This window comes from Equus asinus, chromosome 8, assembly GCF_041296235.1.
Source record: "Equus asinus isolate D_3611 breed Donkey chromosome 8, EquAss-T2T_v2, whole genome shotgun sequence".
Classification (NCBI taxonomy): Eukaryota; Metazoa; Chordata; class Mammalia; order Perissodactyla; family Equidae; genus Equus; species Equus asinus.
In genome coordinates this window covers 90,571,268-90,594,491 of record NC_091797.1, presented here as the reverse complement: position 1 = coordinate 90,594,491, position 23,224 = coordinate 90,571,268, and the positions used below count along the sequence as shown (strand labels likewise).

The 23,224-nt window shown below is 42.1% G+C and overlaps 1 protein-coding gene across 2 annotated transcripts in view; it reads left to right on the top strand.

The window, feature by feature from the left end:
- PITPNB (phosphatidylinositol transfer protein beta) overlaps window positions 1-23,224 on the top strand; it is a 63,915-nt gene that overhangs the window by 21,621 nt on the left and 19,070 nt on the right. For both annotated transcript variants that reach the window (XM_070516304.1, XM_070516303.1), the window contains exons 6-7: window positions 961-1,044; window positions 21,291-21,368. In XM_070516304.1, the coding sequence (XP_070372405.1) occupies window positions 961-1,044; window positions 21,291-21,368 (162 nt within the window). The remainder of the gene's footprint in view (window positions 1-960; window positions 1,045-21,290; window positions 21,369-23,224) is intronic.

Genomic DNA, 23,224 nt, shown 5'->3' with positions numbered 1-23,224 from the left:
AGACCAGCAGTAGCATCTGGGAACTTGTTAGAAATGCACATTCTCAGGCCACACCCTATACCTACTGAATAGAATCTCTGGCCGTGGGGCCCAGCAATCTCTTTTTTCTGGTGCATGCTCCAGTGTGAGAACTGCTGTTCCACACTTGCGATATGCTGTTATAGGAGAGTAAGTTAATGGTAATTGTGGTAGATTCTGTTCTTACTGTGCTTTTATGTTATTAGTGCCAATTAGAACTTTTGAATTGTAATTTGTCGTATTTGACTTGAGTTTTTCTTTCAGGTGATCGTTTGACATTTCATGTTATTTTTTCATAGTAACTAAAATTTAGAGTCTAAATGAGATGATTGGTATGCTTTGGTCTGTGTATAATTTAATCTGCCATTTTAAGCTTTCAAATGGGCATATCTTTGGCAGTTTTTAAACAGTTCTTAATTGGTTCATAGATGGAGTTTCAGAAATAAATGATTGGACAACATGAGGTATAGAGGAGTTGACATCATACTGAAACTGAATAGCTTTAGGATAATCAAATTCAGGAGAGGTTTAGACCATACAGTGCAGCTTCTTGAAATCTTAATTATAATGTCATCTTGTGTTTGTCTAGGATTTAGAAGTTACAAGGACTTTGTTGTGTATCATTTGAGTAAAACATAGGTCAGGTATATTTGTTAGATGAATTCTCTCTAAGAACTACCAGAAAATAATGATGACAGATTTCTGTTAATTTGGCAGCATCATCACACACACACGTGCTTATTATTTGGAGTTACAAGGGGTAACAGGATTTCTAGATCCCTCAAGACTACAGACAGCAGAGTTAATGAAATAGCAATTTGGATTTTTTATCTTCTCAATGTACTCTGAGAGACTCCAGATAAGGATTATATATGTAAGTATAATAGTTTTGCCTAACAAGAATAGTCTATAGTTGGTTTTGTTTCTCTTTGTCATGTGTAGGTACACGGTTTAGATCCGAACACATGGAAAACGGTTGAAATTGTCCATATAGATATTGCAGATCGGAGTCAAGTTGAACCAGCAGTAAGTACTACGTGTTATTCAATGACATTTTAGCCTGTTGCCTCTTACATCTAAAAATCGTTTTCTTTCTTTCATGTATGGCCTCCATTTCTACACTGAAATAAGCCTGGAGCTTGGGTCTGGGTCTTTGCAGCAGAACGACCAGAGAGCAGGAGAGCTGGTTTTGCTTCCTGTGTGGATTTCACCTGTGCACAAGCGATCCCTTTAAGAAATCCCAGGGTATCTTGGGTGGAGAGAGGTTTCTTTTCATTGGGGGAAAGAGGAAATAATCGTACTTACAAAAGAATTCTCCCTTGAGCTTCCTCAACTGAACTTCTACTTCTAAAGTGTGATTAAGAAAGCAGAAATTTAATTTACATGCAAATTTTCAGTAACTCACGTAGGCCTAACTTTGTCATTTATGGAAAGTGGTTGATGATGAAATACTCAGTTTAGCAGTTCTGTAGCTTTCTATTTTGATTCTTACTAGATGTAAATATATGGTACTCTAGGCTTTTGACTTAAGATTTTTTTCCCTAAAGACCTTTATTCTCCTCTTACCCCCTCACATTAAGACCCATGCATCACTTTGCTGTAGTTTGTAAATATTAGCTCAGTTTTTTCTTAGTATGCTGGGTGCTGCTTTGGTTTTGGAAGACAACCAGCGACCGACCCTCTTCCTGCTAGTCTAGAGAGCTAAAGCTTTGGGGTAAGAGTGGCACCCTTCAGCCCTGTTGCATAGTGGTTAAGTTTGGCACGTTCCGCTTCGGTGGCTTGGGTCCCTGGGTTTGGATCCCGGGTGTAGACCTATACCACTCGTTAGCCAGGCTGTGGCAGCGACCTGCATTTAAAGTGGAGGAACATTGGCAGAGATGTTAGCTCAGGGCTAATCTTCCTCAGCAAAACAGAAAAGAGAGGCACCCTTGTTTTGTCAAGGTAAAGTGCAGCGTGTTCAGTTAGCATTTCATTTCACAGCCCCTTGATTTCATTGTCAGTGCTTGTTCCCTGAACTTGAGCAGTGTTATAAGCTGAACAGAAATAACCCAAACGCTAAATGTCTAGTTTTGCTGTTGAAATTTAAAGACAAACCTTATAAAACAAAGATCCCCGACCTGTTCTCAGAAATCACTGGGATTGGGGCTGCCAGCAGAGGGCCTCTGCTGGGCTGGGTCCTGTCCTGTGGGCCCCTCCCTGATTAGAGGTGTGAGCACTGCTGGGGCCCTCGTCATGGAAGTTCTTAAAGTTCAGTCATGCTGTGATTTGAAGTTATTTCAATTTTAGGTCTATTTCCACCTTTGAAATTATATAGGACTTTTTTTATCCTTAAAAGTAAATATGTGTTCTCTTTTTAAAACAATATTCAAATATGTTTTGCCCTTTTATTTCTCTTGGTATCTTTTCCAGCCATGATTTACTGTATGTGAAAGGACGGTGACAGGAAGAAAAATGATTGGGAGTGAGTAAATGAGTGAGTCAGTTAATGGCTACGTCGGGATGGCTTGCATGCCAGCAGGACAGAGCACCAGGGTTGGGTGCCCCAGGGAAGGCAGCCAGGTTATTTGTCAGGGTTTGAAAACATCGTGCTGGCCAAGTGAAATGATCCAGTCTTGTGGTTTATAGGTTTGCATTCCATGTTGTTCTCTAGCAGATACAAGTCACCTTTGCTTTTGCTAGGGCATGAGAGTAGTTCTTTGTTCTTGTCCTCAGGCTAAAATGGGCACTCAGTCAGTGTTCGCAGGCAGGAATACAAGTGGAAAGAACAGTGGAGGCAGATTGTGCCAGAGCCCTGGGTCCCATTCCTTCCTCCCCCCACTTAGACTTTGGAGAGGAGGGGAGAGGCACTGCTCGCCTCAAGGAGGCCTGATGACAGCATTTGAGATAGGTGCTTGGGTGGAGGGCCTTGCACACGCAGCGGCTGCCCTCTGTGTAGGACGATGTCTGAGGTGGACAGATGAGAGAGAATGGATTGGGCCCAAATGAGAAGGGTCTGTGTCTTGAGTCCATGGAGCTGTGACTAATCATACATTCTGAAACTATACTGGCCTCGGATTCGAATTCTGAGGTTCTGCCACCTGCTGGCTGTTAAGTCTTGGACAGGTTACTTAACCTCTCTGTGCCTGTTTTATCTTGTGTGAAATGGGGTTAGTTATCTCACAGGATTAAATACAAGCACTTAGAGCAGTACCTAGTTGAACAAATGTTCGCCATTGTTGTCACTGTCATTAGCAGGAGTTCTGAGAGTCTGTGTTCATACTACGCATTGTTTGGGGAGTGAATAAATGTTCATATATGTTAGTTTTCCAGTGTTCACAGCTCTTGTTTTCGAACTTAGATTTTAGAGGTTAGTAAGATACAAATTTATTTTAAAGATTGCTCAATTCAGAGTACCTTTTTCTTTATTGTGATAAAATACACATAACATAAAATTTACCATCGTAACCATTTTAAAGTGTACAGTTCAGTGACATTTAGTGCATTCAAAATGTTCAACCATCACCACTGTCTAATTCCAGAACATTTTCATCACCCAGGAGGACACCCTATACTCATTAACAGTCACTCCCTGCTGCTTCCTCCCCCCAGCCTTTGGCTGCCACTAAGCCAAAGGCTGTCTGTTTTCTGTCTCTATGGAGTTACCTTTTCTGGATATTTCATGTAAGTGGAATTATAACAATATGTGGCCTTCCGTGTCTGGGTTCTTTTACTTTAGCATGATGTTTTCAAGGTTCACCCCCGTTATAGCATGTGTCATTACTTCATTCCTTTTTATGGCTGAATAATAGTCTAGTGTATGAATATATCACATTTTATTTATCCATTCATCTATTGATGGACTTTTGAGTTGTTTCCACCTTTGGGCTATTGTGAATAGTGCTGCTGCAAACGTTTGTGTCACAGTAGCTTTTTGTCTGTGTGTTTTCTCAGCTGTAGATACTAAAGGTACAACTGATATCATGTAGGGATTCTCAGACATTTTGACGTTAAAAAGGGAACCCTGACATGCACATTTTCTGCTACAAAAGCAGGGAGGGGAACTCTGTGTGGTGGGACGTGAAGGTGTCCTTAACAGTTTTTAAGCCTGGGGGTGAGGAGCAGAGCACTGAGCCACCTGGGGCTGTGTGAAGCCTGGGTGTGGAGGGGAGAGTCCTAGGGCTTGGTGCCCATTCCAGCAAGGAGGTAGGTGAGAGACCTGGTAGCACAGGGACTCTGGGTCTGCCCTTTGCTTCTGCGCGTCCTCCTCTGTCCACTTGCTGGCACAGACAGTTGCCTGACGTTCTTGCGTTAGGTTCTGCCCCATCTATTTGGCCTTGAATAGTTCATGTTTGTCTTAGGGTTAGCTTCTATTGCAAACACCTGGACCACCTGGCCATCTTCTTACCAGATCCAGTTTGGTTTTCTCTTGAGTTAATTTATTCATCTGATTCTGCTCTTTTATGTTCCTTGAAAATTCTAGTCCACAGCATTGGGGAAAAGGAAGCTTAAGAATGCATTTGCAATTCTAAAATGGCGGTGCCTTCATGTCAGTAACAGATTTTGAGTGCCTGCTCAGTCTCTGCTGCTGACATCGCCCTGCAGTATTGGTATGGTAACCGCAAGAGGCTTACAGTTGAGGGGAGACAAGCCCAGTGCAGTGAAATAGTTAACAAATGGCAGGGGCTTCTGCATGGTCCAAAGTGCTGTAGGATTTCAGAGAAAAGAACAAACGATCTGTGAGGACAGAAATCTGAAAAGACTGAATGGAGGAGTTATAACATGAGGATAAGTAGGATTTTGATGGGTGGAGCCGTCCACCCCCGCACTCGTTACACTTCTTCCTCTTACCCTCGTTGCTCTCACATATTATAAATTTGTTTTTCTCTCTCTCCTTTCCAAACAGAAATTGTACCTTAGAGGGAAGAATCTTTGTGCTGTTAATTGTTGTCTCCCCAGCTCATAGAACAGTGTCTAAGATATAGTAGGTACTCAGTGAATCTGTGTTAAATGAATGAAAGAATTGTAGGCAAGCATAATAGACGCGAAGGTACAGGTGTGTTAACCAACACTGAAGTAAAAGTTGGAATAGTTTACAGAGTTGAAGGGGACCACAGCTACCTAGGCCTTACTGCTTTCACACTGTGCCTTGCACAATCCTGAGTGTGTTGAGCACGCTCGGGTTGTCAGGATGGAGCAACTAGAACATGGGGCTGAGGAGCTCTCTCTGTCCCCCTCTCCTAGCACAGTCTACTTGTCTGACGTTAGTCCTCACCGTAAGGTCTGCCTGAACACAGTTCTGCAGCTACAGGAAGTCTGGTTTCAGGGTGAGGAAACTAAAGCCCAGATAAACTAGTTCTTCTCAAGATCATTATCTAATGCCAGCAGTGGAAATTCTAACTCTCAGTCCAATGTTCTTTCCACTGCCTCTCGATTCCTTCTGTGCCGAGGCCCTGCTTTGTCCCTCCTCGAGCTGCCACTTGAGCACTCTCTTCCTCTCCTACGACTGGTCCGCCACTGACCATGTCCTGTGCGTTCCTGTCCCGGTGCACTGCTTGTTCTGGCCTCCCTTCTGGGACTCCTTCCTCTCTGTCCGAAGCCTGTGTGTCCTGCAGGAACTAGGTCAGATTCCATTTTCCTCCAGCGAAATTTCACCCGTGTTGCAGTCTTCCTGTTTGCTGAATTTCAGCTTTTGACCACACTGTTGTGTCTTGTTCTCTATGTTCAGGAACCCATCTCCTTTCCGCAGGGTGGGTGCTTTCTAAATATTTGTCAGATGAGCCTAATGAGCTTGAGGATAATGGTGACACTAACCTCTGTGAGTCAAGAATTTGTATAAAATCAGTTTGATGTCAATTTGATAACACCTGGGTTGTCAAGGGGGGGGGGTGAGGAAATAGGCACTCAGGTGCATTGCCTCTGGGAGTGTAAAGAGGTACAACCTGTGAGGCAGAATTACAAATGTACATGCCGTTTGACCAGCAAAATTCCACTTCTAGGAATTGAGCCTACTCAGTGTGAAGTGACAAATGTATAAACAAGATGGGAAACAGTGGTGAAGTCCAAATATTTTTTCATCAGTGGGGAACTGGTTAAAAACATTATGGTTCCCCCGTGTGATGGAGTTCAGTGCAGTCGTTAAAAGGGAGTGAGCTCTTATCTGTTCTGATAGGGCATCCGTTCCAAGATAATGTGGAGGGAAGATGACGAAGAATGTGTGTAATATGCTTCCATCTGTAGTATTGTAAAGGGGAGAAAAATAGATCTTTATGTCAATATTTTCTTGCTTATGTATAGATGGTCAAGAAGAAGGCTGAAGACCATGGTAACGGTGATTCGTTTGAGAATTGGGAGCTAGATGGCTAGGGGATGGCGTGGAAGAGTTGAGGTCTGGTAGAGATGTGCACAGTAGGGGATGTCCTCTTCTCACTAAGTGTATTTGTTTTTTATTGCTGCATGGCAGATCACCACAAATTTAATGGCCAAGTAATATAACCTAGTTAAAGAAATGGCAGCCATTTCTTTTATCACCTTCGCTATAGTCTGTTGGTTAGAAGCAAGTCACAGTTTCCGCCTGTGCTCAGAGGAGGAGATTATACAAGGTTGTGACTCATTGTGGGCGTCATCTTAGGGTATGTCTGCCATGCCAATGGTCAGTTTTAAAACTTGCTCTTCAAGGATTCAAGTGACACTAGAATTGGGAGGTTGGTAACCGTGAATGGGCCGAGAAGTTGAGTTTTCCCTAGGGAGACCTTCTGAAGGTGTGGTACTCTGTCAGAGTGCAGACTGTGGCAGCTTAACTCCTGTAGGTTTTAGTCTCAATTGTTTAATTCATTGATTTTGTTTTTAATGAACTCTGGTTTTTCTCAGATGAGCTAGTTTTTCTGAAAACTTCTTAAATGGTTTAATTTCTTTACTGCATATTACTTGCTTTAAAAGAAAGAAAAATAGATGATTAGTGATTTTGAGAGGATAACTGGCAAAGTCTCCTCCCAAATCAGGAGGAGTGTGAAATAGTTGGGAGTTCAAGAAACTGAGAAGTTGGAAGTGAAGTTTGAATCGTTTAACTCCACCTGGTGGGAGTTTTCTGTCACTGCAGGTGGATTTAATATAAACGCGGCCTTAAACATTTTAATTGAGTGTGACTGTTGATTACTTTTAGGGTTTAACTCTCCTGGGTTGCTGTTGTCAGACGGCTTGTCTCCCAGTCTTGTAGACTTGCAGTTTTTCGGCTGGCTTATGAACTGTGCTTCACCCTGCATAGAAGGGATGTGATTAGACCCACAGGCTAACTGAATACTTGGGTGGATGCTTTGACGAAGGGTGGCACTGTCACAGTAACTCTAGGAACGAGGATTTATTGTGAAAATCTAGTTCTGTGACCCTGGGTCCCAGAGTAATTTGCTACGTAAGTCCTATATATTTAAATATTGGGTTATTCAAGTTTTTTGTGGATAGCTTATGGGAAGTTTGTAAAGGACTGTTACTGTAGCCGCTGTTCTCCGTAATTTTCTAGAAGATATATCATTGCCTAATGAAACAAGCTGAGCAGTCTGGGATTTCTGCTTAAATGTCGCCACCCAATTTCTTTTGGCCACCGTACAAAACAGATTTCCTGTTTCAGGGGAAAGAAGCATTGTAGCCAAGTGTTAAGGTGTTATGTCCTTTAAGGAGGGAGGCTCCTCCTGCTGGGCATTCCAGCAGGACACACCCTTTTGCCCCCACACCCTCCTATCCTCTCCCCATTATAAATCTAACCCAACTATCACACCTGAAGAGCCTTCCTCGGTAAATTGGGTACCCCTTGGGGCCCTGGACTGTTCTGTACTCATCATCTCTGTGTTTCCAGGACCTGCAAGATGCTCTGTATTGAGGCTTACACGGAGTGAGCTTTTCAGTAAAGGTTTGGTGGGTCAAAGAGAATTTGTAGGTTTTTTTCCTCTGTTGTTTTTTTAAAAAGGAAAAGAAAAAAGGACAGTTTGGAGGAATTAAGTTTTTGTTGCTCAAAATAGTAAATGAACAAAATACTACTTGAGTTCCTTCATTACTAATCCTATATGGTGAAGTATATATGATGTGCCTTCAATTCTAAAAATTTTGTTGTTTCTGAATGATTAAATACCTTTCCGTCAGATTAGAAAGTGTTTTAGTTAGATCAAATTGTAATATGACTCAAGGTATCCAGCATAAAACATGAGAATATAAATTCTAAAGTTTTTTTAATTTCTAAAGTTGTCGTTGATAGATAACCACAATAAAAAGTTGAGAATTCTTTAAATGTCCTGATGAAATGCACATGCATATCTTCAACTCATTTCCAAAATATACACAAATGAGTCAGCTAACATCTGCTTCTGCTTTTTTTTAAGGTATAAATTTGAATCTGGCCCCTTTTAATCATCTCCAGCACTTTGTCTAAGTAGCTTTCCATGATTTGTATACAAAAGTCACTTCCCAGGAGAGGAAGACTCTTTAAAGTGTAAGCCGAAGTGTACACACGATTAACATCAGAGAGACCTTCGTTTTTGGAAGCAATTTGAAAGAAAATGAGCACGGTTTAAAAAAAAGACAGAAATTGGTACCACATTTTTAGGTATTTATGTGTAACCAGAAAGGATTGTATCAGCCTTCCTCGGTAGTATGTGCTTCTTCTGTAGTACATGCTATGCGAATTTATTTCTATAATTTCCAAGGGGTTTTTTTTAGTAGATAAAATGCTTAACTCAAAATTTTAAGGCTCACAGGTCTAAAAATGATACAGCTCAACATCCATCCAGCTGTTTTTTAGATGTCAATAATAAGGAAATATTAATAATATGAAAGCATTAAATTGTTTGGAAGATGTAGTTTAAAAATAGAGATCGATTCCATATTAAAATTCAGTAAGGTAAAGGGAATGAATTTTTTTCCCTCATGTTTCAGCATGTCAGAGTGTGTTAATTTGTGGGTGAGAGATTTTTTCCAAATGAGGCATTTCAGACCCAAGAGTTGCCCAGTTTTGTAACAATGGTGGTGTTTCACTGAAGATGGTATTCCTAAAAGAGACACAAGTTAGAAACTTGTGTGCCGTATTGTTTCTGGGCCACAGAAAGGATGTGCACGGTGTGCTGTAATTGATAGGGTCCTTCATGGGGACTTCCCTGCAGAGCTTAGAGGAGCCCTTTTAAGGTATGTGATCTGGTAAGCTTGCGCTCTTAAGATAAAACTCAGATTTTGTCCATATCTCTTCCTTCTTTGTCTCCCTTTAACCCTTTCCATCCCGATTTTTACTGCATGCCCCTCGTCCTTACCTGCTGTCGATGCAAATAATACATAATTAATCCATAAACCAAAATTGGGGTGAGTTTGTTATGAGCCAGGTCTGAGGGCTGTAGTCGGGGGCCTTCCTTCCCAAAGGAAGGAAGGGCACCAAAGAGCTGGGGTGTGTAGAGTGGTTATATACTCTCTTGGAACAAAGAGCATACATCACCTAAGACAGGAATATCTCTTTTACTAGTGTCACAAGATGTTTAGCTGGCACAGCAAGTTGGTGGTCAGTAGGTCAGTGGTCACAAGGTGAGCACAGCAGGTTGGTTTCCAGGAAGAGATGCTTATCCTTAAAGAAATGCCGACATGGGGGCAAGTTACATCCCTATCTTGAGGGTGTCATTCTTGTCTTTGGGACATAGTAAATGTTTAAAGCAGATGTACAATGCCTGCTCAACAGGCCACATCAGGCCCTTTTGGAAAAACAAGGTCAGGCCACATTAGTTTTACACCAAATGGCTTCCCCGTATAACCTAGTGTATCCTGTTGCTTTTCACTTTTTATCACTCCTCATGAGCATAATTGCCATGATATGTTTGTCCCAAGTCTCCGTCCTTTTTTCCAGTTCCTCCTCATTCGCAGGTGTCCCTCCTGGGGAGTGATGAGGAGGGGGTGTCTCACACCGTGGGCTCAGAGTGCTACAGCCTCCCTGTGGCCATGGTACCTGCCCCCAGGAGCCAGACTTCCCTTCCTGGGCTGTGGTCCTTGAGTCATTGCTGCTGCTGGACTCTAGACTGCTCTGTGCACCTCTTTCCAGCAGAACACTTCTGAGCAGCTTTTTCAGTTGTGAGCTCCTGTGAGCAAAGCAAAGCTGTGGCTCTACTCACTAGTCACAGTTCTTTCCTTGATGCCCCACAGGACATAGGCGCTCTGAAGTGAGGGGATGGGGCTGCTGAGAAAGCTTGTCCTTCCCCGCAGACCTGGGGTCACTTCTGCTCAGTCCAGCTCGCTTAGCCTCTCCCCTGCTTGTTTAGTGTTTGGACTAAACTTGCACCATGGCCCTGAGACAGGTGTGTACGTGTGAATTCCATTGTGGGCTGAATCTGTCCATTGGTCCTCTTCTCTGAATATTCCTTGGAAATTAAGAGGTACTTTTTAGGGCTGCTGAGACCTTCTAGGAGCGTTGTGGCTGATTCCTGAACTTGCTTCTCAGAGCCTTAGCCAGGAGTCAGGCCAAACGCCCCCTTCCAGTCAAGTAAGTCTGCCCATGGGCAGCTTGTTAGAACTGCGAATTCTGGGTGAGTGAGGGGGAATTGGGGGAAGGTGGTCCTAAGGTACAAACTCCTAGTTAGAAGATAAGTATTAGGAAAGTAATGTACGACATGACTACAGTTAACACTGCTGTTTGATATATAGGAAAGTAAAAAGGGAGTAAATCCTAACAGTTCTCATCACAAGGAGAAAATTTTTTTTTTATTGCAGTCATGTGTCGCTTACTGACAAGGATGTGTTCTGAGAAATGTGTAGTTAGGTGATTCTGTCAGTGTGCAAACACCATAGAGTGCACTTACACAAACCTGGATGGTATAGCCCACTACACACCTAGGCTATGTAGTACTAATCTTACGGGACTGCCGTTGTACATGTGGTCTGTGTTAACATGCGGCCCATCGTTGACCGCAAAGTCATTATATGACGCATGACTGTCTCCTTATGGGATGATGGGTGTTAGCTGAACCTGTTGTGGTAATCATTTCACAATATATGTAAATCAAACCATCATGCTGTACACCTTAAATTTACACGGTGATGTATGTCTATCCTCAGTAAAACTTGGGGAAGAAAATGAAATGCAAATTCTTAGTCCCCTCCTCAGTCAGAATGTTCACATTGGAGCTCTGGACTCTGTTCGGCTCTCCAGGTGATTCCTGCACGTGCTCATGCTCGGGAAGTGCTCCAGTGCACCAGCAATGGTGAGCACCCTGCTTCTAGGATTTTGGAAGCAGAACCAATCTCATTTGGAGGCCGTGGTCCAAAACGTTTACCCCAGCCATTATTTTTACTGTTAATGAGTTTGGGCCCGCAGAAGTGCGGTAACTTCCCCTGAGCCACATAACTAGTGGAAGGGGAGCCAAGACTCAGAAGCAGGGCTGCTGCTTATTTTTGTCTTTCCAGAACATCTTCTCACTGTATGATGTTCCTTCCTTTGCAGTATGTTGATTGAGCTTTCTTAATTTATTTAAAACAAGCAAGCAACTGCCTTCTCTTCCAGCCATCTTCCCTAGTCCCCCAAAAATACCAGTTTTTATCAGTGGCCTTGGTCACCTCCATCTATAACTCCTGAACTCTGGCATATTTTGAAATTTGCGTATGTGCAATAGAATAAGAGGATTGGGGACCCTAAGATGTTTTTTGGTGTATGTACTTATAGAAAACACTCCTACATGTTCTTATATGTTCATTTAGCAAGCATTTATTGGAACTTGCTGTTTGTTCTGCTTTGATATGGTAAAGATGGTATGGTAAAATAAAGGAATAATGTGTCTGTCTGAAGAGAGTGCAAGATTCTTAGTGAACACGTTAAAGTGTTTCTAAGTGGAGTTAATTTGTTCCAGCAGTTGCTTGTACAGTAGGGCAGCTCTGAGTGCCCCTCCACCAAAGGGTTTTTCCTCACAACTGATACAGACCAGTGCTGGGCTCCAGGCTGCAGCCAGTGTCGGGGTTCAAAGGCTGGCTAGAGCTGGCACGTTTGGGGTTTTGTACGTTTAATTGCATATCAAAAGACAGTAATGGGATTGTTGGGTTCATCTGTACTGCTCATCTAAGCCACTGGGAGAAGTCCCAGAATAATTTTCTAAAGGATTGTGATGTCAAAGAAAATAAAGATGGGGTTTTTCAAGTTTGTGCTTTTTGCTTGTTCTTTCTAGTGTTGACCAATTTGTTCTTTGGTTATGATCGATTTGTTTGGTGAGTATGTTTTGGTAGGCAGAACAAAGTCTCATTTAGTTAAGAGCAGAAATAGGCTAAGCAGTACCAGATTTTCTGAAATTCCGGTTGCCCTTGGAAATGGACCTATCAGACTTGCCTTTTCCTGCATTTAGCCGTTTTCACTTTGAACGCACCATTCCATTATTTGAGTGTTGAACAATCCAGCACTTTTTAATTGTTTTAAACCATCAGTGTGTATTGTTTTAAAGTTACTGCTTTTTTTAAAGATCCTTTTTGTTAAATGTCAGCCTTGGAAAGTTGATGAAACTTGGTTTAGTTTATTTAGGCATGTAAGTTTTGGTCACACCTTAAGCAGTGCTTGTTTCTTGTGCTCTAGAAAGGATCCAGGCATATCTTTTCTTTTCATCAGACATTCTGTGAGACAGTGCCCAAATGTACATTTAAGTAGACAGTCTTGGCAACATGTGTTACTGCACTGCCTTTAGAAAAAACTTCGTAATTTTAAAGAAATGTAGGAATCAGAAAATAAGCTTTCTGAATCGTTAATTTTGTTTTTAAATTAAAAACATGAAATCTGGCTGGAAAAAGTTAAATGTTAGATCACACCATGCGAAATTGTTAGTATTTGTCAGCTTTTGAGCTACAAAAGTGACATTTTTGGGGGTCAACCTAATAGAACTACTGAGTTTACTCTTGGTAGATAATAACCCTAAATGGCCAGCACTGACCGTCGCTCCAGTTCGTCCTCTCTCCCAGCTTTCACAAAACTCCCATCTCTTAGATGTTCGTTTTGTTCCAGCTGTTGCCTCTTACTTCCTAAGAAGGGCTTTCTGCTTCTCAGAGCTGTGTGGTGGCTACCCAGTTCTCTAGCCCTAAAAAGAGCTTTTGTTTACTAGAAGTCTGTGGCTGAGATCCAGCCAGTCCGAGCAGAGCCCGCGGTTGCCAAACGCTCCTTTGCTGGTTCTCTTTGGCGTGAACAGACACTCGATCTGGTAGAGTACCTCTTCCTGTTGCCATTAACATGCACCTAGACATTCATTTCTGTCTGAAAAGTTTGTAACTTATCTCTGGTGTTTGTGCGAGCTCTCCGAAAGCTCTTCATTGAAGTGCGTGCATAGTAAAGAGGTGAGAGTTGTAACCCCGTCCCTAGCTGGTAACAGTGGCCTCCTTGAACTCAGAAAGAACCAGAACAAACCAAATACCACTGGAGATAGCAGTGATTTTGCTTTTGCTTAAGAAATTTCCTCTTGTGTCAAGTGCTCTTCTCATCTCACCTCTGTTATGCAGTGAAGCAAACTTGTCAAGATCTTTTTTGTGGTAAGTTATAGAGCTATTTTCCCTGTCCTCAAAGAAGATATAGATAAATGTTAGCATGGTCCTTATTGAAAAGAAATGTGAAAGTGTTTTCCACTTTATTCTCGTGCCTTACATGGTCAAGTGCTTTTGGAACTCTTGTAAGATTTGCGTCCAGTAGTGGATTTAGAGTGTCCCCATGTGTTTGGAGGCATAGTTGGGTGGCAGTGCCCTCTTGTGGGAAAATAACGTACTGCTTATTTCATGCTTGCTTAAATCTTAGCAAGGATTTTAAAATTTCTCTTACAAATCTGCTTGTGCGAGCATATTTTTCACAAAGTACTTTTTCACTAGAACCCATTATTAACTTAGTGGCTATTTCTAACCTCTTCCATGTTTTGAAAGTAAAAACAGGGCGGGGGAGTTGTGGAGGGTGCGAAGTAGAATTGCTCTAGTTCTTGGGTGGGGAGAAATGCTCTGGTAAGAGTTAGAAAATGTTTTTTTGAGCAGCAAATGGCAGATGTTTTCAAAGAAATTAGCATAAACAGCTCCAAGTCGAGTTTTTTTAAAGTGTATTTCTTTTAAAGGCCCTTTTTCAGCGCTTTCAACTCTCAGGGAAGGTTCTCTAGGCTGAGAGGGAGCAAAGCTCCTGTGAGGTACTTGCATCTCATCAGCTGATAAAGAGTAGAGCACATCCCGATTTTGCAGTGAAGTGTCTGGTTGGCCTGGGTGTCGAGGAGCCGCCGCCAAGTCCCAGCTCTTCTGCTGAGCAGAGGTGGACCTGGGCGAGGTGTTGCCTTTCCCACCCCCGGGGTGATGGGAGTGCCTTTGTTGCAGGTGGTGAGGGTTAACTGGGAGACTGCGTGTGCCTGCCACATAAATAAGTTCTCCAAAAATAGTAGCAAGAATGATGCTGCTTATCAGATTTTGCTCTTACTGTAAAAAAAAGAAATGATGTTTAATTTTTTTCTGCAGTTATTTCCTATTTATGCTAATGGGTTAAATGGGGTCCTGGGACTCAGGAGCGGCTGTGTCCGAAGGCCAGATCATGAACCAACATGGACATTGTACTGGAGAGGGCTCACCCTGTGGATTTTCAATAGGATGTTTCCCCTCGTTTTAGTTAAAGGAATTTGATGTGATATGTTCTGTGATCTCCTGTCATTTAAGAAAAATGCTTCTTGTGTTAAAACTTTCCTGTACATATTACTCCTGTTTCAGGCATATGCAATTTAATTTTAATTTATATAATGCTTAACAGGCACCTTTGTGACTTGTTATATTGTGTAGGTGTGCGTGAAAGGCAGCCTTACCCAAACCAGTAGCCCACCCACCCCTGAGGGGAGGCTAAGGAGTGCCCACAAGCCCTGGGCTGTGCAGGAACTCCCTCTCCCAGCCCCAGGGGCTTGCTCCTCTCCGTCTCCTGCCCAGCCCATCTGGAGCAAAGTATTTGCTTCCCCTGCTTGGTTGTAGGATATGGAGTCTGTCACCTCAGGTTTTTGGTTGTAACTTTTTTCATAGCTGAAATTCTGATTTTCCCTTTCTCTATGAATTTGTAACTTTCCAAAGGCTTTGGGCATCTGCCTTCATAAACATGACAGTGTTGGTGGTCTCTGGCTGCGATTTGGATGAGATGAGAAAGAATGGAAGAGCAGTTAGCCTGTGCTTGAGCCCAGAAGTGCTCGAGGCCCCGGCCGCCTTTTAGCATAGAGCTCTATTGACAGCCCCCGACCCGCTTCTCTCTCCGCTGTGCTCACCTCGACCCCAGGTCTGTGAGATTAGAAAGATTACGAAAAAGTGTCCTGTTCAGGTGTGTAGGTTTGACTGCATTTCTTGGTTCTCAATGCAGTTGTTTAAAAAGTCAGCTTTTAGGATTCGTTGGTGGAAAGCCAGTAAGGATTAATGAGAGGGCTGAATTAGAAAATATTTTTTAATGCAGTTTTGTTCCTCTGAGGTACATTCAGTAACAGAAACTAGGCCAACAAGTTATTGACAATTAGTGGTCCTTTGGGAATCTGCTTTAATGAATAGATAAGAATGATTTGTAATTAGCATAATAATTATATGCAAATGAATGCTTCTGAATTGCTCTAAAACACTTCTGAACTGTTTAAACAGCCCTCCTGAGGTCTTGTTACTCTATTAATTTGTGTAGCAAATCTTTTTTTCATAGATCACGCAAAGATAAACTTCAGTCCGGCCCCTGTCCGAATTATTCTGAATTCCAAGGTAGTAGGACCTGAATTAATGAGATTTACTTACACTATATTAATGGTACTCTGTGGGACCCTGAGAGGGTGAGGAGTCACTGGGGAGAGGTAATTAAAAATAGAAAAGAAAGCTGCTTGTTGGAAAAGAACTGTTGAAATGAGTTTCTTAAACAAGTTAGTAAATGTTATTTCTCTTTACACCTCTGTTCCTTGCTATTGCAAAATTTAGTGCAAACATTTTTTTAATGGGCTTTCCCTTGGAGTCTGGCTTGAGTTGTGTCGGCTCCAGTTAGTTACGCACTAGGGTCAGCGGTGGTGGATCTAGGGCCTGCCTGTGTTCCAAGTGCCACAGCACTGAAAAACGCAGGGCGTGCTAATAACTGAGGTTTGTTATCTTCATAATTAATTCAGCTTTCCCCCAACCTGGTCTTCACTTTTTAGGATGTGATTAGAGGAAATAAGCTTTGCTAAGTTGAGCAGCAGTACCTGTACATTTTAAACTTAGTGATTATCTTTGAGCTATTTGAATAGACACCTAATTAATCGTCTTAGGCTAAAGGAAAGGGTTTTGCAGCAGGCGGCAGGATCCTAATATTTCTCTCAAGTTTTTACGTTTACCCTGTAGAATTGTTTCTCTTTGGGGTGGGCGTGGGGAGTGGCTCTCTTCTAAGCAGGCGTCGAGGAGTTGCTAGTGCTTGTGGTTTGGGCTCTCTTTTCCCCCTGGACATTTAGCCTCACCTGTGGTAACCCACGCGTGGTTCTTTCAGCAGTTTCCGATGTCTGGAGCTCATCTCGATTTTTCTACAAGCTGTCAGGAAACTCCTACCAGCCTGCCCGCCACCTCCTACTCACTTCCCCATTCAGGGTCATGAGTTAAATCTGGGCTCAAGGACATTTAGGTTGGCTCAGTGCAGATTTTGTACTTGCATTTTGGGGGACAGCTTCTATGCTAAAAGATTCATAAAACTAATACTCTTTGTTTTCAGAACAAATCTGGTTTCTGTTGAGAGTTTCTGTTGAGAGCTGTAGTGAGGGACAGATGTCCACCCAAGAGGCAGCACAACTTTCGTTTTCCGGTGACAGAAAACGGTTATTTAGAAGAATTTAATGAATGTATTCTGTGGCTCCTGCACGGAGACTCAGCAATCTGTTTATTTACCATATTATATTTTATTTGTTCTCCAAAGGCTGTCTTGACTTTCATTTGCCTCCTTTTTTACTTAAATAAGAGTTTTCAGTTAAATAGAGTTGTATTAATATTAATCTGAATCTACCTATGCTGATATCACTGTATTTTTCTGTTGTTCAGGCGCTAGTGTTGGTGGAGCGAGCAGTGTCTAGGGACATTACATCTAACTTGATAATGATGGGTTTACTAAGCCCTTATCCTGGCCAGGCCTCTGGGCATCATACAGATAATTAAAGTTTGATCATAAAAAATTTTAAACACAATATACCTTAGCAATAAGATTTTTCTACTTTTAACACTCATTTTAAAAATACATTTCCTTGGCGTAGTGAATTTGCTTTCTTTTTTTCCCAAGGATTGCAGAAAGTGCACAGCAAATTCAGCCTTCAGAATACCCAGGAGCTGAAGACTCAAGTAGGCTACAGCTGTCTTCACCCACAGTATTCTAAAAGAACTAATGAGATGAGAAGTCTGCAGCTGGTGGCAAGCACAATAAACCATGAGCCAAGGGCTTCTCTTCATCAGAGCCTCCCCTTTCCCCATGGGATCCCAGAGGAGACAGAATACTAACAAAGCCAGCAGGCTGTCTCATTCCACGCTATTGCTCATTTGCAGCTATAATTGGTAGCTGAGGTTGCATTCTGTACGCTGAAACTGTCATACGTGAAGGAGTATATTTGTTCATTGTGATACGGGTATAAATCGGCCAGTTTTCAAATACAGAAAGACCAGAGTAGAGACCCAAAAATAAAATTGTAGCAGAGAAGATACTGTTCAAAAAATTAAATGTTTGTTATAGAGATACAAAACTGAGGTGGTTAAAACTACGCCTCCTTCCTGCTTTTTAGTATCTTGCTACTTAATTCAACTGATTAAACATTTACGTATTCAAACCAACATTAAAAAGCACAGAAATTCCTAGGTTTTGACAAGATGCGTTATCCTCATCTGTCAAGGTTAAGGTGCTATTGTTAATAATTGGGTTTTGTTAAATTTTTAGTGTATCTTTAATGTTTGCTACTTTGTATTTAAGAGAAAAAAGTAGGGAGGGGAAACAGCTTTGGAGATACGCGTGTATATACGTATGTATAATAATTTATATGCACACATGCATTATAGGAAAATCCATTTGGTATCTCTGATGCTGCTGCTGCTTGGTTTTTTTGAAATGTGTTTTGTTTATCTGACATTTGTGGACTCCCTTCTGCCATCCTCCTGTGTGGTGGTCTAGAATGAGCCCAGGACAGAGGCTAAGAGCTTGTGTTAAGGTCCTGGGTAGGTGAGCCACACCACCTCCTTGGCGGACTGTGGTTTCCTCATGTGCAAAACGAGGTGACTTGAGTGGTCTTCAAGGTTCGTTTCCCTCTATAATTCTGTGAATCCGTAGTTCAGGAAGTTTCTCCGTGAACAACCAGCACTAATACTGAAGGCTCAGAAACATATTTTCCGAGACAGTGTAGCAGTTAGGTCCAGAGTGGAGAAGTTTTCAAGTGTTATTCCATATTCTTCAATTAATTAATCTGTGTCACATAGGCATTGAAACCCCTGAAGTTGTCGCCGTGGTGTGGAGCCAGGGTCAGGAAGGAGGAGCGTTATCAGAGAAGTCCGTCTCATCCTTACGCTCACATTGTCACCTTCGCTGGTGCCACAGTCATGCTCAGGCCCATCTCTTGGGGCAAGCCACTCCCTAATTAATTTACTCCTGCACGAGAATAATTTATGTTGGCCACAATTTAGACCGAGCTCGCTTAGTTAGTTCTTAAATTAGTTGTTTCTTGGTTTATGTGCTACCCTTACTGTATACCATCAGTGTTTTTTTCTTTAGTGTTACTGATATTTGTGTACACTCTGTTTTGTGGCTTTTCTTTTTTCTCTCTCTCTTGGAGCAGGCAAGTTTAGAATCCACAGAAGCAGTTCTCCAGTCTCCATTTCATCAATTTTAAGATCTCTCCCCACTGATTTTCCCTTCATTTTTTTAATATAGTCAGAATCAGGATTTGTCTTCCAGTTATGGCATATTTTAGTGGCTGTCTTCCTTAATGGTACATAAAATAATGGAGCATCCTCTGATGACCTTTTAGATTCAAGAAATGTGATATTTACTGTTTGACTCATGCCAGGCTCCATGATATCTCAAGATCTTGTAAAAATTTTAAAAAACCAAAAACTTCAGCATCACGCCCACAGTGAGGTCACTCTCCAGTTAGGAAAAAAGGGGGAAAAAGTGTTTCTCCCTCAAATGGGATGAGCTATTAAACACTGGCCAGGCCTCTGGGCATTATTCAAATAATTAAGATTTAATCGTAAAAAATTTTAACACTATGCACCTTAGCAATAAGATTTTTTTTGCTTTGAAAGATGATTTTTAAAATTTTTTAAGAAATACCTTCCCTTGGCTGGTGTTGGTTGGTTTCGATTCTGGCTGTAATTCTGCTCTCCATTCTCTGTTGGCAGTTCACGTGTAGTCCCTGGGGTTCAGTTAGCTTTTCTTTGCCTTTTTTTCTGTCTCCAGCTAGACTGCGACTTTCTAAGAGCCAGAACCAAGTGTTGGTTCTCCTTACGTCCTCAGGCCCATGGGACATACCTCTTAGCGTCCTTTGCACTGTTCCACGTGGTGGCTGTTCAATAAATAGACCTGATTGAGGATGCTGAGGTCAAAAGTGATACTTGATGTGATGTTAAATATTTTCAGTTTCGGAGAATTAGGTCTGTCTCGGGGTTTTAGTTCCAAGCCTGTGACCTAGGAAAAAATGCGTTATGGAGTTAGGTGATTATGTCTGTTAGCAGGATAGCCGATTTCTTACTGTAAATCCAGGTCTTGAGACCACCTGTGCAGTTGATGGTTTCCTCAGTAGTGAGGTTGTTAATTTTTAGGGTGCGGTTCTAAGTTGGAATTTGAGAATTCGTGTCAGCTGACAGTGCTCGAATTCTGCTGCCTGGTTGTCCGGCTCCTTGCAGTCGGCTCATCTCCGGCTGTCTCTCGTGGGTTGTGCCGACGGACCTAATGCCTGTGGCCACGCCGCTTTGCGTATTTAGAGCAGGGAGGGCCTGTGTGGCCAGCTAAGTTTGCTTGTATAATTGAACCCCTTGTTGGGCGTTTTTAGAGCTTTTTAGAAGACAGTAGGCTTCGAGTTCAGGGTCACATATTTACCCACTTAGCTTTCTTTAAAGTTTTGTTTTCTCCCTGAGCCTCACATAATTTATTGATACCTTTCTCTTTCGGAATTATTAACGTGTCATGTGTGTTTACTGAGGAACTGTTGAGTCTTGATTGACTGCTCAGCCTGTTTTGCTTTGTGAAAGTTTGTGTTATGCTTTGGAGTATGTTCAGTGCTTGCATTGCCCTTATCTCCAGAACAATAATTTTTCATACTTGACTTGTCTGGGCATTTTTCCCAAAATAGGTGGTCCCTCCATGAATGCGATGAAGGACCCCAGTTCAGAGATTCTACACAGGAAGGAGGGGCCCTCCCTTTGTCGTATTTTTGACTGACCTCTGTTCATTGTTACTGTTACAACTCATTTCTTTTTTTAAATCTGGACTTTAGCTCTTAAAAAGTAACTTTTTATTTTTATCTGTAGATTGTGCGCAGTGACAAAAGAACTTCTTAAAGCAGATAGGATTAAAAAGGTTTACTCCTTTCATTTCCTTCATTCTATCAGGAAGAGGAAATTAAGGGAAACAGAATTTACACACACTAGAACCGTGCCTAAAACCTGAACTTCAGGACTGTTCCCTGTGGCTTGATACAACTGAGGTCGTCCTTTCAGAAACCCCTCCCTTGTTTCTTTTGACAGTGAGGGGCTGACATGAGTACAGTCCCTCTTCCATGAGGAAGCTAAGGTCTGTGTACCCCATGGCTCTCTGTGGACCGGGGTGTGGAGAGGCTGGCCTCCTATGGAGGTGTCGCCCACAGACCAGCCGCCCAAGAGATCGGGGGTGCCCCGGGGTCAGTGCTTCTGCTCCGTGTTCCTAGTCACAGTAGTTGCTCTCTAGTGGTTCTTAGACTCCTTTGTCATCATCTGTGGGTATTGTCAAAACCTAGATGGGTATGCTTTATTTCTTGAATGTGATTCTGCATTTATCAGAATGCTGAAACTGTTGGAAAATGTCGGAACATTTGTTCTTGGACATAGCTATCCAGTAAACAGTGATGCTGGACTGCTAGTCAAGACTTCTATTACTCTTTATTGTATAGTTGTTTTGCCTCAAGGTGGAAGTTTACAGCAGAGAGAACCAAACTGAAAATCGAGTGTCGTATAGAAGCATTTTCCTACTTTTATGCAAAAGCACAGTAAGCCTAGTCGGTTTCTGTCCTGTGTTTTAGTAGCTGCAAAGAGCTGTTCTGGCAAGGTTGAAGAATTTCCTCTGGTTTTCTTCTCTGCTCTGACTTTGTTTTGCTTTGCAGGACTACAAAGCTGATGAAGACCCAGCGTTATTCCAGTCAGTCAAGACCAAGAGAGGCCCTTTGGGACCCAACTGGAAGGTACTGGATGCTGACCTTTCTGACAGGCAGAGTCTTGGCAACAGAACACTTGACAGGTCCTGAGTCTGGAAGAGCTGGTGACGTTTAAGTGAAAAAATAGAAATGGCACGAAAATAGTTTTATTTGCGCTAAGGACTTACGGCCAGTTGCAGTTGGCCAGCAAGTCTGTGCTGTATTAACAAAAAGAACCTAGCCAGACTGTCACTCTCAGCATAATGCTACTCTGATAACCCTTAAAAGAGACGAGTGATTTAGTCTGTGGGGATTGTAATGTTCTCTTTGGAGACTCGAAGCAGTACAAAAATCCATATTAAATGAAAGTTTACAGTGTAAATTTAGGCTTAGTAAAAACTGAACAAGTTTTCCTCACCCATGCTCATGATCCTGGCCTTTTAAAATGGTTATATTTTGGAAAGCAGGACACCAGAAAACAATTTTGATGGCAAGTAGTTGTTTTCTAATAAAGAACACATCTTTACTTTCTTCATGGAAGTAAGAAAAGCAATGTTAAGGTAATAATTTAAACTGCTGTAAACATATAATGCATTTTTTTTTTTTTAAGATTTTTTTTTTATTTTTCTCCTTTTTCTCCCCAAAGGCCCCCGGTACACAGTTGTATATTTCGTTGTGGGTCCTTCTAGTTGTGGCATGTGGGATGCTGCCTCAGCGTGGTCTGATGAGCAGTGCCATGTCCGTGCCCAGGATTCAAACCAACGAAACACTGGGCCGTCTGCGCGAACTTAACCACTCGACCACGGGGCCAGCCCCAAACATATAATGCATTTTAAAGACAACTGATAAACTAAATGACAACCCTTAAAGAAGGCTTAATGTGTTGATAGCAAGTTATTACAGCTAATTTGACAGGAGAAGGGGAGCATAAAAACCTAAATATGCCCAGAGCGGATTTCCCACCCACAGGAGTTTACTTGGTAACCAGTCTGTTTATGCTGAAGCCAGACAGGTCATCAATAAGTGGTATCTGGGTGCTAGTTGTTGCTTGTAGACAGAGGATTACTCTCTCAGCCCCACATGTCATCCACTGAGTGGTTCTCCCTGGGTGTCAGACTGTTCTGTGACTGTCTTGCACATCAGTTAAAATGAAGAATGAGTGACTTTCTTCTGTAAGAAATGATTCATAATTACCTTATTTTCACGTTTGTTCTCTGGGTAGAGTTCAGTTCACCATTCTCCCAGTTTAATGGCCATGACTAGAGCTTTTTTAACTTAATGCCCAGAAAGTGATATATGTCACTTATAAATTAGGGAACAAATTCAATATGCATGATCTAAGTTTACTCTCAGAGATTAAAAAAACTTTGCCCACCCTTTTCCAGCTTTATGGCTCTGGCCTTGGGCACTCGCCCTGAGTCAGAGAAGGCTTTCTCCTTTGAGATTTAATGCTGGCCTTCTAGAGGAGAGCACCGTGCAGGGCAGCGGACAGGCCGCTCCTGCTCAGTGGCCATGTCTTCCAGACGGCCGTCTTGCTCCAATAAGTACTGACTCTCTGGCTGATGGTAGTCTTATGGGGAAAAGAGGCGCGAGGTTGAGACTTGGAGGGGAATTAAATATTTCATTTTCTTCAGATTATCGATTTTTCAAATATAAACTTGAACAGGCAATGGGTGGTGGGCTATTTATTATGCTTGGGCTCAAATCCTTTCTGTAGGAACTCCTAACTCAGTTTTTAACAGGCAGCAAAAATAGTTTGATGCTGACTTCTACCTGATTTCCAAGCTTTTGGGAACTTGGAATATGATTTTTATTCCTTTTTTATTTATGACCTTTGCCTTTTTCATTAATGTTGCTTTGTCTTTTATTATCAGTGATTATTTACAATTCTAGAATAGGTTTAG